Here is an 18,690-nt window from a genome sequence, read left to right on the forward strand (position 1 = left end):
TTGGGAGATATACCTAATGCTAGATGACGAGTTAGTGGGTGCAGCACACCAGCATGGCACATGTATACATATGTAACTAACCTGCACAATGTGCACATGTACCCTAAAACTTAAAGTATAACAATAAAAAAAAAACTAAATTTTAAATGAGCAGTTGATTATATTTGCTTTCTCCCTCAAACTACTAAGGGACAAGGGTAAAAAGCTCTGCGGTTTAGACACCTAGAAGTTGGGAAAACCAAAGACCCCAAAAGGAAACCTAAGAAGCTATCACTAGGCAGGCAAGGCAGGAAGGCCAAAATCAGCACCAACCTACAAGGAGAGGCTATTCGGGACTTGTCTTCCTTTAGTATGGCTTGGCTGTGTCCCTACCCAAATCTCATCTTGAATTGTAGTTCCCATAATCCCCATATATCGTGGAAGGGATGGTGGGAGGTAATTGAATCATGGGGGCAAGTTACTCTCATGCTGTTCTCATGACAGTGAGTTCTCATGAGATTTGATGGTTTTTTTTTTTTTGAGACAGAGTCTCGCTCTGTTGCCCACGCTGTAGTGCAGTGACATGATCTCGGCTCACTGCAACCTTAGTCTCCTGGGTTCAAGCAATTCTCTTTCAGCCTCCTGAGTAGCTGGGATTACAGGTGCCTACTACCACGCCTGGCTAATTTTTATATTTTTAGTAGACGGGGTTCCGCCATGTTGGCCAGGCTGGTCTTGAACTCCTGACCTCAGGTGATCCACCTGCCTCGGTCTCCCAAAGTGCTGGGGTTACAGGCATGAGCCACCGTGCCCAGCTGAGATTTGATGGTTTTATAAGGGGCATTTCCCTCTTTTGCTCCGCACTTCTTGCTGCCACCATGTGAAGAAGGACGTGTTTGCTTCCCCTTCTGCCACAATTGTAAGTTTCCTAAGGCCTTCCCAGCTATGCTGAATTGTGTGTCAATTAAACCTCTTTCTTTTATAAATAACCCAGTCTTGGGTATGTCTTTATTAGCAGCGTGAGAATGAACTAATATATCCATATTTCAACATATACTCATCCATGGCTTCCAGGAGACTGCCCAGACAGCATCAGTGTCTAATTCACTTTAAAGCATGGAATTGGATAGAACATTCTGGCTATTTATTGTCAGCTAAAATTGCTGTAATCTACTAACCCATTTTTTCTTCTCTTTCCCACTATCCTTCTTGCCCTGGCTTGCTTTCTCTCCTTCCCTATATTCACTCATCTTTTATTGAATGTTTTTAAATTTGTTAACTTTTTTCCTCTTTCAGAACTGCATAAGAGAATTTATCTATATAAGTAAAATTCCTAAATAAAATCAATTTAGAAGTCAGGAGGAATGCCAGGGAGCCATACATGGTTTTAAATATATTATCACTACACATTTGAGATATATTGAATACCTATTTTTAAGTTCTAGAAGAACTTTGGGCATGTCAAGTGCAATATTTTCACCAACTGTAGAGTTCATATTTCCACTGAATAGATGATGAATAAGTAAACTCACTTTCATGGCTGGCTACGGTGTAAGTGTGCTTATTTTAAAGGTTGTGTGAGAAATGATAATTATTTCTATTCATGTTGTAAAAATTAATTTAGTACTTTAACAATGCTCTCATCTGATTCATGGTTTGCTTAGGAAGTTTGTTCCAGCTACTCTAACTTCTTTGGGTCTTGACAATTTTGTTTGAACTAGCTAACAGACTGTCTTTTGGAAAAATTAAAATAATATCTGATTAACAAAATCTCTCATAACTTTTTCTTTTAAAGGTGATATTTTTATGTTTTTTAGGCTCACTCAAATATAATTCTCTGAAATCACTGGGTAATTAAAATTACTTCCCAATATCAGGAAGCATAATTTCACATTCTCTTTGGTGACATCCCCAACCATGGCAGTCCTTGCCTCCTTTATACCAGGTATGCCAGCAGGCAAGCACATAATGAAGTCATGGAAACCAGTGAATCAGCATGTACTGAGAGGACTGGATGCTCAGACTCGAAGCCTCAGGCATGAGAACACGGAGAATATGGATATACACTAGAGAGAACGCTGTGATGTATTCTGTGCATGGGAGTGATTTAATGATTCCTCTGAGCGATGAGATGCAGTGCCTCAGATGCCTACAGGGTACAGCTCTCTCAGATACCCAATCTGGCCCAGACTCGGCTGGGCCACTGCGGGTCACCAGCCTGTCTTGGCTGCCAGAAGGCATGCTTCTAAGCGCTTGCATTTGTCTGCCAAATAAGAGGAGCCCCAAGCTGTAGCATTACATAAAAGTAGAGCTTCTCAAGGCAGATTTTCCAAAGAGGAAAAATAAATTAATTGGGTTTATAGGTTGAAAGGAAAAGCCCAAGAGACAAATAACTGACCTATCTAGAAAGTCCCATAGTGAAAGACATTTGAAAAGGCTGCAACCAGCTAGGATGATTTCTTTTCATTCTTATTAAATACTATAGTGTAGGAAATTGCTTTTAAAATAAGTCTTCACTGACACAAATGAGAAAATTAATGCTTAAAGATCACTTGTTTTCTAGAGACTTTTTCATTTACAAAGGCAATGGGTAAGCCTCATTGGATACCTGTTTGTGTATTGATTTACTTCCAAACACCACTATATTATTTACCATACACTTTATGAAAACAAGATCATTTAATCCTTATACCAACCCTATGAGATAGGTACTATTATTAATTCTACTTTGCAGATGAGAAAACTGAGGCACAGAGAGGTTAACTTGCTCAATATTGTGTGGCTAGCAAGTGGTAAAAGTGAGATAAACCCAGGCAGTTTCCCAGAATCTGTGATCCTAACCACTATACACCCTGCCTCAAGAACTGTGGGCCACTAAGAGCATGACATTATGAAAAATCCATGGTGCCATTTTAAGAAGCAGGTATTTATTTAAACAGTCTCATTTCAATTTTTTTTTAAAGAAACAGGATCTTGCTCTGCTGCCCAGGTTGGAGGACAGTGTCACAATCATAGCTTGCTGCAGCCTTGAAATCCTGGTTTAAATGATCCTCCCATCTCAGCCCCCAACGTAACTAGGACTCCAGGTGCACACCACCACACTGACTAATTTTTAACAGTTTTTTTTGGTAGAGATGGGGGTCTTGCTCTGCTGCCCAGGCTGGTCTTAAACACCTGGTCTCAAGTGATCTTCCCACCTCAGCCTCCCAAAGTGTTGGGGTTACAGGCATGAGCCACCATGCCCAGCTTCAGTTCAATTTCTAAAGAAATGACAAAATAATTTCTTTTTCTTAACAATTCAGTACTAATTTGAGCATAAATCTCAAATCTTAAATGACTTCAATTCTTCCACATTCATGGCTTCTTGCCTACTAGCTCCATGCTCTAATATTTATGATGGGCATCTAGTATTATGAGGGACTCTGGGGAAAATTAAGCATTAGAATGCAAAAGCTTACACTCAATAGGATCTCAGGGCTGAGGGTACTAACAGGTGCGAAAGTTCCTGCATGAGCCCCCCGCTGGGCAGCATGAATGTTTCCTCAAGGAGGTTCTGTGTTCAAGTATAATCCGTACCCAAGTCCAATTTCAGTGACTGATCAATGATCAGAGAGGACAGCTTCCTTGCCTCTATAACATCTGCTCGTATAGCCAGAAAAGCCAAACAAGTAGATCAAGTACTAAAGTTAATGACATCAGAGTCTTAAATACTTACCTAGATGTGGGTGCACAGTGACATCTGTTGGAGCTGAATCAAGAGAGGAAAGAAGAAAGACAACTGATCAGGAATGAAAGCAAAATCCAGTAATAAAGAGTCACAACACAGTTATAAAACTTAAGTCACATTAAGCAAATCAAATGGCTACAGACTTTTTAGTCTTTTTAGGAGTTTCTGGAACTCTTGAAAAAATAGAAGACAATAAATTTAATGATCTTGTATTTTGTGCCAACACTTATTGGTTAAATCAGAGAAGAGTTTTGCAAAGATTCACTGAATTGTTAACTCTAATTAAAGATTTTCTTGAAACAAAAGGAATACTTGCCAATTATCCAATAATGAATAACAAAAACGTGGCACAATGATATACATTCTCTCACCAGTATCATAGTGCATATGAACAAGCCAAATCTGAAGCTTCAAGGAAAACAAGGGTTTATTTGCAAACTAGCTGGAAAAGTAGGAAAATTTATGTTGAAATTGAAACTTTGAAAACACAAATTAATAATGGTTTTACACATGAATTTCCTAACGTGAATTGTGTCTCCAGAAGATTTTAACTGTAATTTCCAGTATCTTCTAAACTGTCTGCAAAAACCTACAAGAAAAATTTGAAGAATGTCTTGTTGATGTTAATTATTTTAGACTTGCTTTTCAATGTATGCAATATTTCTGTGAATTCCATGTTAATAATACGATGCTGACACAAGAATAATACTTGGACATAGTTTTGAAACTGATATGTTTTTGCATTAAAGGTAAATCAGCTCTTCTAATAAAAATGAAAACATTTTGTCAAGGTGGATCTGGACATTAAAGGAAAATGATTTTTGATACTCAATTCAGTTACTGGAAGATCTTTAAGCAGGTAAGAAACACTTGGGTATGTGGATCTACATTTCAATTGTCAATTTTATGAACTCTTAATACAGGCCAAATATTTCTTAAGATGTGCTATAAGTGTAAAGTACATGCTAGATTTTGGAGATTTAGTACACAAAATGTAAAATATCTCATTAATAGTTTTAAATTGACCACATTATATCAAAATGTTTAATATTTTACATATTCTGTGTTAATAAAATACATTATTAAATTAATTTCATCTATTTCTTTCCATTTTTTAGATGTGACTACTAGAATATTTAAAATTGCACACCGGGCTTACATTATACTTCTATTAGTGCTGAACTACAGCTAGGAAGGACATTTGTACTGTATATCAATTAGGAAATCGTTATCAAGCAGGAGGTGGTGGAGTTACAGAAGGAAGACCGAGTCACTCAGAGAGAATGTAAGGTATAAAGTGAGGCTGAGAGAAGTAGCTCATGCCTGTAATCCCAGCACTTTGGGAGACTGAGGCAAGAGGATTACTTGAGGCCAAGAGTTTGAGACCAGCGTGAGCAATATAGTAGGAGACCTCGTCTCTAAAAAAAACATTAAAAACTAGCTGGGCATGGTGGTGCATGCCTGTAGTCCTAGCTACTCAGAAGGCTGAGGCAGGAGGATCACCTGAGGCCAGGAGTTTGAGGATGCAGTGAGCTAGGAATGCAACATCACACTCCAGCCTGAGCAAGAGAGTCAGACCCTGTCTCTAAATAAATAATAAAAAGAAAGAAGTGAAATGCACAGTCAAATGTATATTTAACGGACAGGTGGAAGAAGACAAGCTAGCAAAGGTGACTGAGTTAAAGTGCATTCCATTAAGGAAATAAGAAAAAGAAAGAGTTTTAAGAGCTAAGAGAGTTGAAGGAGAGGCCAAAATAATCCTAATAAAGCTGATATCTATGAAGAACATCCTGCTATTAAGGCACTGTGCTAAGGAGTGTCTATAGATGAACTCAGGGATTTTGGCCTCAGAGTCTAGACTCAACTACTGTGCAGACTGCTCTTTCAAGAAAGTTAGCTGCAAAGGTGAGAAATGAGATCTTATATGGAGATGAGGACCGAAGGGATTTTTTTGTTGTTTGTTTTGTTTCTTAAGATACTATGATAGTGGCCGGGCCCGGTGGCTCATGCCTGTAATCCCGGCACTTTGGGAGGCTGAGGTGGGCGGATCACGAGGTCAGGAGATCGAGACCATCCTGGCTAACACAGTGAAACTCCGTGTCCACTAAAAATAAAAAAATAAAAAAATGGCTGGGTGCAGTGGCTCACACCTGTAATCCCAGCACTTTGGGAGGCCGAGACGGGCGGATCACGAGGTCAGGAGATCGAGACAATCCTGGCTAACACGGTGAAACCCCATCTCTACTAAAAATACAAAAAATTAGCCGGGCGTGGTAGCGGTCGCCTGTAGTCCCAGCTGCTCAGGAGGCTGAGGCAGGAGAATGGCGTGAACCCAGGAGGCGGAGCTTGCAGTGAGCTAAGATCGCGCCACTGCACTCCAGCCTGGGGGACAGAGCGAGACTCTGTCTCAAAAATAAATAAATAAATAAAATAAAATAAAATAAAATAATTAAATAAAATTAAAAAATTAGCCAGGTGTGGTGGCGGGTGCCTGTAGTCCCAGCTACTCAGGAGGCTGAGGCAGGAGAATGGCGTGAACTTGGGAAGCGGAGCTTGCAGTGAGCTCATCGCACAACTGCACTCCAGCCTGGGGGACAGAGTGAGACTCCACCTCAAGAAAAAAAAAAAAAAAGGATATTATGATAGTTTACCATGCCTAACGTTAGCTATATTGCAAAAGGGATTTTCTGTATTCATGTTATAAAGTGTTAAAAAGAAAACAAAAAACCTGTCTACACAATATGGAACTTTTCAAATTATTTCACAGGTTGTGAAATAAACTGGTTAAATTAAATGTAGGAAAAGTTATGACAATTATTAATTAGAAATATTTACTATGCAATACAATAGTTAGATATGTATAACAAAATATCTGCAGAAATATTGTTGCCTACTTTACATTAAATGACTTTGGTGACTAAGGCCTCAACTCAATAAAAGGAATGAGTTATAAAATGCTTTACTTTAAATTGTTTATTGAAATGGACATCTACCTTTGCTAAATTATCTGGACACATGGAAGCTTTCACTGAAACACCTACATCACAATCATCAGGAGAGGGCCATTTTAGAAAGACCCACTGAGTCAGAATCTCTGAGGGTGGAGGCCCGGAAGTTGTATTTTTTAAAACCTCCTTGACTGATTCTGATAGAAAGCCAGATTTAAAATTCACTGGTTTAAACTACACAATCCACTGCTTATTTTTATAGCATGCTGAACTGTTCTCTGTGTTAAGTACTCATCTTTGCTCTGAAGAAGAAATAGGCTCCTCAAAAGCAGAAAATATGTCCATCCAAGACATAAGCCAAAGCTGGTAATAGTGTCTCAATAAATAATAAATTGATTTGAAAGCTACTTCTTAGTTGTAATACATTTTATGATATTTCAGAAAATAATTGAAGATCCAAACCTTTAAAAAATGCCAGAATAGACACATAACACTGTCCAAAAGTCCTTTATTATAAGTGGTCTGGGGAGCTTCAACACCAAGTCAGTATTTACCTGGATTTAATTTAACTCAACAAATTTACATCGTATTTTAAATCACTAGTTAGGAAGGTTTGTTTTAATATATTTTAACAAAAATGTCCACTATCTGAGATAACTAAACATTATTTCCCTAAAAGAGAAACATTTAGTATGCAAAACTTAATGCAAGGAAAAGTACAAATTTTCCTGAAAAAGATTCACGCATATGTGGCATAAAAATGGGCCAAAGCCTAGTAAAGTACTGGGCCTAGAAGCTTATTTTAATCATTTCTCAATAAATGACCATATCAATCTAGTTTTATGTAGTCTAAACAAATTTTCTAAGCCCGTAGGAAGTTCACCATCTTTTCCACATTTACTGAGGTAAATGCACCACGGAAAAATTAAAGTAGCCTGAGGAAGAATGATATAGTTCAACATTATTTAGTATACTCCCATTTGGACACTACCTGCCTTGCCTCATACTAGTGACAATGAGTGAATTATTAAGTTCTTATATTATATGAACTTGGCATAAAGGCCTTTACTCTTTCCTTTATTAAATATAAAATGCATGCTTGCTAGACAGGTCCTCATTTGTCAACTGTCCAAGTGCTTACCCAATGACATATCTCCAAGTCTACCTTTCCTGTTCCTCTGCCATTGAACTAGCTCTAGATTGAATCATTGAATTTTTCTAGATTGCTCGTATGTTTTTATCTCAACATTTTATTGGTCTGTTACTGATTTTCTGTCTCTCCCAGGATCCTAGAATGCCCCACCCCACCTTGCATCTTGCCCAGTTTCTCAACTCTTTTCAATTTAAAATTGCATGATTAAAACCTAGCAACGACATAAGATTGTCAAATGGCTTAAACTAGGGAGTTTTGGTTTCTGAGAATGAGAAAAAACAGAAATGTTCTTAAAGAAGTGGGTTTTGGTTTTGGAGAAAGAATGGGATGGAATACACTTTTAACAGAAGTGTAAAAGATATCGCAGTTTCTTCCAGGTATTTCTGTGGTAGTGATAAGAAGATCAGGTCAGATGACCAAAGGTGTGCACAGAGGGAGATGCACTAGGGATGGGAACCCTGCTACTTGTCAGAGGATACTGAATTGAAGAGAGAGGAAGATAGGCTGGAGTTGTTCTGTACCCAGAGAGATCACTGTGGGGAACCTTCATAATATGGTCCTAATTTAGTTTCATTGGTGAGACCCATGAAACTGTACATAGAGGCTGGAAGTAACTTATGGAAAGATAAATGATTTAATAAGGAATCAAGTGTTTGTATAAATCAAACTGAATTTTTACATTTTTTCAGAAGTGAATATTTTTTCTGTAAGGTAGGATGTTCAACTAGGAATGAATGTTCAGCTAGGATGAATCTAGGAATATCCAATTCTGTTAAGAGTTCCCTGTTAGAAAGTGCATGTGAATGTATTTGTGTTTCAATGAACTTTAAATCTCATTCAGAATAACCATACATCTCTGTAATCTTTATCCAGAAATACAATGCCATTGAAATTCACAAACATTACAGAAACTATATCCTTTGTAAAGCTTGATCAAGTTCAAGTAACTGGACTAAATTGCAAATTGACCTTAGGTATATCATGATAACTTAAAGAGTATGCCAAATGTCCTCAGACTGAATTAACTTAATTAAGACCACAGATAAAATATAAAATGTTACACAGGTAAGTTAAAATAAAGGTTCTACTTTGCCTAAAAAACAAGTAAAAGCAAGCCAACAGAATGGAGGAATTAAGATAGAATCTCTCTAAAATCACCAGGGTTTTTAAAAGCTTTTTTCCAGCTAGGCATTCAGAATGAAAGCCTAGCCTACTCTGACTTGTTTTTAGTTGAAAAAGCCAAATTTCTTTAAAACTATTAATACAAATTGGTAGCAATTTTTACTAGGAAAGTATTGATAAATGAGAATCTACTTAATTTCATAAGTCAAATCCCTCTTGAGAGCAGAGCAGTTAAATGAGAAAAAAATGAAATTTTAAAGTTTTCAGCATAATACAATCTTTTCATACTAGATAAACAAATAAATGTTATGAGTGTCAAAACCACTCATAAATGTGTACTTATGATTTCTTTTCCAGATTCTTTTTGATGTTTGTGATAGTGCCACTTAAAAGTTATTTGTCCTCCAAATTCTCTCTCCAGTGGGGCCTATCCAGATGATGTTTTGGCAAAATACAAGGATTTAGATCAGCAATGAAATGCTTCAGCAACATTCTAAGTCTTTCCTTAGCCGGGCATTTTCCTAGATGCTTGAGTATTATTAAGTGACCTGAAGATTACATATGTATTTTACTAAGATTTCACAGACTACGCAAAGAGGACAGAAATAGATTTCTAAAATTAATAAGCTTAAACATGTTAAGAATAAAAGTAAACAATCATTGTTTTTAGAAGGTACTTTAAAGTTTGAAAAAAATAGATTGCTTATAGAACTTCTTTTTTAAAAAGTTCAACTGTACTATTCTTGAAATGATTTACTAATCACCATAAGCTAGCAAAAGAAAGAGACTGGAACTGCCTTGAATGAACACAAGATCTCTGTACTAATGCAGATTTGATAAAGATAATTATTCAAAAAATAGTGAGGGTGAATGATTACGTGGAGCAGTCATGAAAAGACCCAGTTCATAAGATAAGCAATTCATATCACAAGGCTTGATTGAGCCTAACATGAAAGCAAGTAAATTCAGTATCAAAAGTTTCAAAGGAATAACATGCTTCTTGGTCTCTTTAAACAAGGTTATTATTTATTTGCTTAAAATGAAAGCAGAAAAAGTGCATACTGATACTTTTTTGAATAAATGATGGAAAGCTCTTAGCTCGTATATGTTAACATGTCTCTGTGTTGGTGATAGTTCTAGTCAGAAGAGTTGCAGGTTTTTTCCCAAGGAATATCTTTGGGAAAGGTGAAAAATTATTTTTTAAAACTCACTATTTTCACTCAGTGTGAATTAATCTGGCCTTCATCGCGGTATGAGAAGAACCACTTTTTACTCACTTTTTAAACTTTAAAGTGCAACTAATGTATTGCTTGTCATTAGACAGACTTACTTTGTGAACATTACCTTTAATTTACTAAATATATTTTTGTCTCCAAAATTACCTCCAATTATTTACAGCATCTCACAGATTATAATGAGTGGTTTATCCTTATGACAGTTTCTCTTGCATTAGCACCAGCTGAGCTTTGCAGACAGAAATGAAAGTTAGAACATTTCTGCAAACTAAAATAGGCAGCAAATATCTCCATATTAGCTTCTGTGACTACATTTAGTTATTGGTGCTCACAGTCATACTTTTCTTAATAACATTTTAATAGCTTAAACTATTGGGCCTTTCAAAATAAATATTATAAACATGGATCCTTAGATGGTATCTCAATATTAAATTGAAGCCTAAATTCCTCCCATCATCAATTCAGTTTGTCCAGGAGACAAATCACATGCTAAAAGTTAAAAAAAAAAGCTTCATTTCTTAAGAAGCATTTCTGTGCATATGCTCTTTCAAAAGTTGAGCCTGCCAGAATCTCATAGATCACAGCAGCCTGAAGTAGGCATATTAGAAAGAATGAGGTCGTGTTTAATTCCCCCAAAGGTTATTTTCTTGACATATGTGTTTTTTTCTTTCAACTGACTTATTTTGGATGGAAATTTTAAAGTAATCATCTGACTCCAAAATATAGCAGTACTAATACATTTCAGCCAACTTGTTGAACAAATTACTCAGCGCAAAGAATGGAGACTTGAATATGCGGAGCAGAAAAAGGAAAAGATGCCTGAAAATGAATTCAGGAGGTGGTAAATGAGCTTTGAGCTAATATTAATGATTACTTTAAAAAAAAAAGCCTTTGAGTCAGACAAGCATTATATGTAGATGGCAAGCAATTCTTACAAATACAGGTATTATGTTACAGGGACTATATCTCCTGAATCATTTTGGAATTCAAAGGCCCTAGGTAGTTTTGCCTCAGGTATCTCTTCACCTAATTTGAAATTCAAATGTATTAAACTTCCAAAGCTAAATATGACAAATTAGACATGGGCTCTGAAGTTAGCATTTAATGAGCTATGAACCTAGACTTTCATCTCCCCAGGAATAATTTCTTTATTACTTTTTGTATTTTATTGCAATAAAGCACCATTTGACCTTCAAGTATGATAATTAAGCTTCCAAAAATGTTATAAATTTAGAGTGAAAACAGTTCTCCCTGTGTTCAAGAACATACTTATGCTCAGTATAAAAGATTTCTTAATATTTAAAGACAGCTAAATTATACACAGAACCAGCAATATTAGGAATTATTTTTCTCTTCCCTCTCTGATTTTCCACCTCAACTTGATTTATGTCTCAAAACAATTTATCATCTTTCATATTCTAAAATAAACGAAATAGGAACAAAATGAAAATATATCTTTATAACCTGCAACTAGGAGATAGAGAACTCTTTCAGGTAAGATTTATTCCAATAGGAGCTATAAATAGTGGGGCCTCAAACATTAAAAATTATGGCTCATTGTCTTACCATGCTCATGTCCCCATCTTTTCTGGGGAGATATCCACACATTTTTCAAAAATTTGCTTACAATATAAATACAAGTTTTAAGTGAAAAATCAGAATGCAAAACAATATCATTTGAATTGTTGGTACATTTTTATTTTTATATTTATTTATATTTTGAGAGAGTGTCTCGCTCTGTTGGCCAGGCTAGAGTGCAGTGGTGCATCTTGGCTCACTGCAATCTTGACCTCCTAGGCTTAAATGATCCTCCTGCCTCAGCCTCCCAAGAAGCTGGGACTACAGGCATACAGCACCAAGACCAGTAAATTTTTTTTTCTGGGGGGTAGAGACAAGATCTTACCACATTTCCCAGGCTGGTCTTGAACCCCTGGGCTCAAGCAATCCACCCGCCTCAGCCTCCCAAAGTGCTGGGATTACAGGCGTGAGCCACCGTGCCTGGCCAAATTTTAATTTTTAAAAAATTGTTGCTGTGTAGCAACTTTTAAAAATCCTAGACCTTTGAGAACTTGAAGAGATGAAGTTCATAGATGGAGCAGATGTGAGAAATTGCAGGTATAAATTGACCCAAAACCTGAGAACATATGGCTTTTAAGTAACATTTAGAGGTTGGAAGGAAAATCACTAGGCTCAAAAGAGGAAGAAGGAGGAGGAAGAAGTGGAGGAGAAGGAAGAAACCTTGTTGCTAACTAACATCAACAGAAATTGCTAGAGATTTTCCAATGTCTATTCTTCTTTTCTTTATTTCTTTATTTCTCAGCGCCCCCCTATAGCTTCCTGTGACAAAGGAATTAAGTTCCGCCCATATGAGGTGAGCAGAAGTGACTAGGGTCACTTTCAGGGCTGGGTGATGTCCTAAAGGAATGGGCATGCTTCCTTGGCCCTTTCCCCTCCCTGCTGTAGGAGGTGGTGAGTGTTGGAGCAGCCAGCTTGGCACCTAGATTTGGAAGCTACTTGCTGTGCACAGTAGAACGACCCTGCCAGCCCTAGACCATCTATCCTCAAACTGGTTTATGACTAAGAAATAAACTTCTAGTTATTTAACCCACCCACATGTTGAAGTACTTTGCTTAGTACCTCAAGTACATAGAAGCTTAATTGACACTCTAACTACAATAGTTAATTTCCCATGGGTGAGGAAAGGGTCCCTTTTGGGGAGAAGTTTCTTCTCTTTATCTCAGTCATAATCTTAAAGGCCACAGTAGCAATTAGAGCTGATCAAACTGCAAATTCCTGTGAGTAGAGAGACTCTATCTTGAATATCTCTGCATTCCCAATGCTGAGCACAATGTCTCACACATGGCGGTTCCAAAAATGCTAGCTGAATGGATTCTGATAACATCAGCAAGCCAATATTACTAAAACCATTGTTGTTAGAAAATTCTAATCATCTCCTCTGTTCCTTTTCTTCCTTATTGCTTGTACATATGTCATCTTCTTCCTTCACTTTTCTTCATATTTCTTTTCACTTTCCTTTACATACCTAAGGATGAATTGTATAATCTGTCTTGCTCTAAGATAGATTTAAGGCAGCTTACAAAAAAAGGCAGACAGCTGAACAAGATAATAAAGGTGGAAAATCAAAGATGACAAACGAGGGTAGAAAAATAATACATGCCATGTTGAGATATGTATGCAAGATGCATGCCCCCAGGACTTCAATTTGGTTCTCAAGCCATAAAGTTACAGAAATAGAAGAGTTCATAACTTTAAAAGAACACATATTATTCAGGAGAAGGACAGTTATTGCAGGTACACAGACTGTATAGAAGTTTCTTCTGTAGTTTCTCATACAGGACAGTGAGCAATAAAGCAAACATCATCTCAAATACCATCTAACCAACTCTGAGTTTTGTTAGGCTACTCCTAGTAAAGTTCATCAATGAAAAAAGAGTGCACAATGCCTAAATACAGACGTAAAAGCACTTCTGGGGACATGGGAGGTACAGACTGGCTGGCAATTAAAGAAATAAGAGTAATTCGGCATTTTTGGAAAAGTGTCCTTGCTTTATATGGTTCATTCATTTCCTTAACTAATATTTGAGTGCCTGCTAAGTATCAGGTACTGTGCCAAGTTCTGGGAATATAAAAATGATCCAGTCTCTTCTGGATCAAGGGATCCAAAGTGTAGTATAAAATACATTTAGAAGTCAATGCATTACATACAATATGGTGAACTAAATTCAGTTAGCAAATATAAGGTGGGAGAGTGATAAAAATAAAGATGACATAGGAGGAGACACTTGAACTGGATCTTTAAGGATGAGCACAACTTCATCAGTTAGACAGCAGAGGCGGTATGGAGGAAAGTACACCAGGGAAAGGAGTTGGCATACATGAGCTACAGTGATAGGGTCAGGATGGCATCTCTGATGAAGGACATACTTATTCCAGCTGAAATAAAGAGTCTGGTGTCAGGTGAGGGTGATGGGTGTGGAAAGATCTAAATGTGGAGATGAGGTTGGAGAGAGAGAGAGGTGGGACAGATCAGGGAAGTCCTGAAATCCAGGCTGAACTGGGGGGAAATAGAGGGCAGTTATAGGGTTTGAGGCCAGGAGCATTTTGATCAATGTGTGAAAAGCCTGAATAAAAAAAAATGGCAGCAGGCATGGAAAGAAAGGGGTTGGTTTAAGAGACATTGTGTAAATTGGCCTTACACACACTGGATATAGACATGGATGACAAAAAGGAATAAGCAAAGAAATGTGTTACCTAGGTCTCTGTTTAGTGACTGGGGTGATGATGAAGATGCTAACCAGAACTGCAATAGAGGGGTACAGATTTGGGAGGAACTAAAGTTCAGTTTAGAATATATTGAGTTCAAGGTGCCTAAATGACACCCAAATGTAGTGTTTAGTAATAGTAGTGAGAGCTAACATCTACAGAGTATGTGCTAGCCACTATGCTATGCACTTCATCACAACATTTAATCCTCACAACCTTATGATGTTCCTTCTGGGCACAAAATATTGTACCAGGCTCTTGGGAATGGTATGCAGTGGCCAAAAAGGTTGATACTATCCCTTTCCCTATTTTACAGATGAGAGAGTTGAGACTCAAGATTACATGGCTAGAAAGTGCCAGAGCAGAAATTCTAACTCAGAGTATAGGTAACTGCAAACTTCATGCTCACAATCATTTTACCTTCTTGACTCTTTGTATAAGCACCAAGGAAGTGGAGAGCTAGGGAGATGAAAATTATAGGTGTGAGTGAGTTCAACAGGGACAATATAAAAGCACAAAAAGAAGGCCGGGCATGGTGGCTCATGTCTGTAATCCCAGAACTTTGGGAGGCTGAGGCGAGTGGATCATGAGATCAAGAGATTGAGACCATCCTGGCCAACATGGTGAAACCCCATCTCTACTAAAAATACAAAAATTAGCTGGGCATGGTGGTGCACGCCTGTAGTCCCAACTACTCGGGAGGCTGAGGTAGGAGAATTGCTTGAACCCGGGAGGCGGAGTTTGCAGTAAGCCGAGATCGCACCACTGCACTCCAGCCTGGTGACAAGAGTGAGACTCCTCTCAAAAAAAAAAAAAAAAAAGTGCAAAAAGAAGCCCAACCCCAGAATGTGTGATGTGGGAAGAAGAACAACTCATTACAGAAACCGAGAAAGAAAACAGAAGTCAGGTAGGGTGAGGATCCGAGTCCTCTGGATTAGTTGGCACCCTAGTGGGTTACTGGTGACCTTGAGGATGATGGTTTCCAGGGAGTGCTGGCGGTAGAGGCCAGATGGCAGGGTTAGGATGAAAGCCTGGTGACACACACTGCTCTTTCAAGAAGCTGGACTGTAAGAAGGAAACATGGCCACAGGTACCCGAAGTTCAGGATGAAATACTTGTTAAAGTAGCAGTGGCTTCAGCATATTTAAGCACAGAGGAGGAGGTGGCCACTGAAGAGGAAGACATTGAAGCTATCAGAAAGAGAAAGCACAATTATTGGAGCAAGGGCTCAGAGGAGATGAGAGGAACACCATTCCACTAAGTTTATATTTTTCTGCAAATGTGTCTTGGTCCTTCTCTTCTGGGTTTGCATTAGTAAACCTGTACTATAAGCTTCTTAACAATGGGATGGGAGACTGCCTTATGTTGCCACACACCTCGCCTGGGGTCTGGTGCAGTGTTTCACATATGCCCACTGGGGATACAGCACAATATATATTAATTAATACCAATGAATTCCAACTCTCAAAAACTTGATTATAAAAAATCTATATTAATTTTTACATGAAACAACTGAATTTTCACATGTACATTAAAAATGTTGGATTAATAAATTGGATGAAATAATATTTCACAAGTCAAACAAAATTGTGAATTATGTATGTTTGTAACAGCTTTGCCCTCCTTCCCCAAGTGATTGTATAGATCCAAACTTGGTCTTTGTCCTTCAAAATATGGAGGAATCAAGCAGGTTATATAGCAGCAAGTGTAGAAAGAATTCTTCCACGGGCACCCAAAATAACTCAATGTAAAATTCTTCTTGGGCATAAATCTAGGAATTTTGACTTTGGACTAGATAAAGCTGTCAAGTGGGAATGTATATAGCCCTCAGGACTGAAAAAGAAGGCTGTTTAAATCTATGTTCAATCATCTTGGGATAAACAGCACCAGTCCAAAACACCATTCTTTAGGAAATTAAAAGAATAATCAGACCCACCTCCAGAGTCAGTAGCAAGAAATTTTACTATGGTCATGTGAATCAGCTCTTTGTCATTCCCCTTAATCTGCTTGTCTTCAGATCACTTAAGGATACTTTCTGCCTGCCATAGCCCCAGGAGGGCTTTAGTTTGTCGCTTTGTTGGGTAGTTTGTAAGACCTTGAAGCAAGATCGGGGGTTCCTGGACGGTTTTCCCTGAGCCTCTTAATTCAGTTGTCTTTGTTTATAAATCACAAAGCCTAGGGATGTCATGAACAGGAGCTGTAACCACTAAAATAAAATATAAGTTACAAAATAGCCAAGGGGAGCACAGATGTCTTTGACTAGCAAATGCTTAACACTGGGCACATTCAAGTGAAATACATCAGTATTTATTTTTCTTTTCAACAATTAAAGTAGATACGTTAAAACCCAATTCTGACAATGAGAGAGAAACAAGTCTGAATTAATAAAGACTTTGCATTTCAGGGTATTGGAAAGATATTTAGTAATATAAGCTGTTGAATAATCAAGGATAGCCAAGAGAAGATTTTGGTAGATCTGATCTACAATTTTTACAATAGTTGGGTATAAAGTTACACTTAAAGTGCTAAAAAATATAAAAGGAGGTTAAACACCCCATTCACATTCTGGTCTTCTTGTTAAACTCTTCCGCCCCTCTCCATCTCACAGTTTCAACTTTCACCAATCCTTAATACAAATGATTTAAAAATTGCAAAGAGTTTGCATTTGGGATGAAGCATATATGCTGCCTACCACCACGATCCAAGGGCCCTTAGAGAGCACAGCCACAGTTTCTACCACTCACTGTTCTGAGGGTGATGAACAGCTGAAAAATTGCTGAGCCTGGCAGAAAGCAGCCAAGGTTTTCTGCACCAGCTGTAAGCCTGACTTCTTTCCTCCTGACATAAAACGTTTGCCTTTAGTTATAGCCGCTTCCATCAACACAACAACAGAGAATTCCAGGGTGGTTTATAAATGGCACGTGCCCTTTGGGCTTTGGGGGCACTACAGGGCATGACTGCTGTCAGGCCACTAAGCCTGCCATCTGGTTTTGCTAAATAATCAATGTGTGTGTTTGAAGAGGGTATGCCAAGAAGCCCACAGGCCAATGAATATACACACACACACACGATTATTTTCCCTGCTCCATCTTCAACCGTGATGTGTGCATACTGCTGGACCACTGGCAGCCATGCTGATGCACTCACATCACTTTTGCCTTAACTGTGTAGATTTAGGGCACCAAAGAGTATATGTGTTCTTTCCAAGGTTTTCAGGGAATTTAGGCAGTAGTGATAATCTTGTTTATTAGGGCTGTGGTTCCTGAGGGTTTTTAATGTTTGATCTTTTTTTAACTTTAAGAATCTACTCGGTATAATGGAACCAGCATTGGGCTGTGAGTCCAGAGATTTGAATTCTAGGCCTGCCACTCGTGAGTACTGTAGATTTTGTCAAGTTAGCTTGCTTGGCTTCATCACTAATCCACAGATAAGGAACCTATAGTTACATGATCATAGCATGAATTCAAATACTAGTCCTCATCCTAAGTCTATCTATACCACACTCATATTAACATTTTCAATAGTACTCACGTGGTTCAGAGACAGATGTATTAGGTCTGCAGCTCTTTTTAGGTTGTTCAGTAATAATTGCTGCAAAAAAAACTGATTTCTCCTAGTTCCTTTCAAGTTTTTAGTCTATTCTGATATTTTGTCTATTCTTTGTTTTGGTCATCTCTAACAATACTTCAAAAAACACCACAATGTTTATCTTTAAAATCACTTACTGACATTTTGGACAATTTCCCAGATAGTCACTTGGCTAACTCCTTTATCCCCTTCTTGGTCTTTGCTCTAATGTCACCTTCTCAGTGAGGTCTACTCGACTTACCTGCCACCCTATTTAAAATTGCAATCAGCCTCTTCCCCCCTCCATCCAGCTGTATGCTCTTTCCCTGCTATATTTTAGTGGTCTATTTCCCCCTACAACACTTGCCACCTTCTAACATGGTACCACGTTTAGTCATTTCTTATGCCTCATGTTTACTGTCTGTCTCCTCTTCACTGCAATGTAGGCTTCATGGCAACAGGGATCTTTGCTCTGTTTATTGGCATATTCCAAGACCTAGCCTAGAACAGAGCCTGGCACATGGTAAGCATTAAGTAATTTTTGTTTAGTACTAAATATTGAATAATTTCAGTTATTTTTGTTTTACAGCTAGTGAATGAACTTAAGCATCTTTTACTTTCAAAATAATTGAGGGTACACAGCCCAGCCAACCCCGCACCCCAGACTAAAGATGG

The 18,690-nt window shown here is 37.9% G+C and overlaps 1 protein-coding gene across 1 annotated transcript in view; it reads right to left on the bottom strand.

The window, feature by feature from the left end:
• The window catches only part of RELN (reelin), a 520,733-nt gene that overhangs the window by 280,747 nt on the left and 221,296 nt on the right, over positions 1–18,690 (bottom strand). Inside the window, exon 5 of the mRNA XM_031013029.2 lies at positions 3,695–3,727. Within this exon, the coding sequence (XP_030868889.2) occupies positions 3,695–3,727 (33 nt within the window). The remainder of the gene's footprint in view (positions 1–3,694; positions 3,728–18,690) is intronic.

The sequence above is a fragment of the Gorilla gorilla genome, chromosome 6 (assembly GCF_029281585.2).
Source record: "Gorilla gorilla gorilla isolate KB3781 chromosome 6, NHGRI_mGorGor1-v2.1_pri, whole genome shotgun sequence".
In the NCBI taxonomy this organism is placed as follows: Eukaryota; Metazoa; Chordata; class Mammalia; order Primates; family Hominidae; genus Gorilla; species Gorilla gorilla.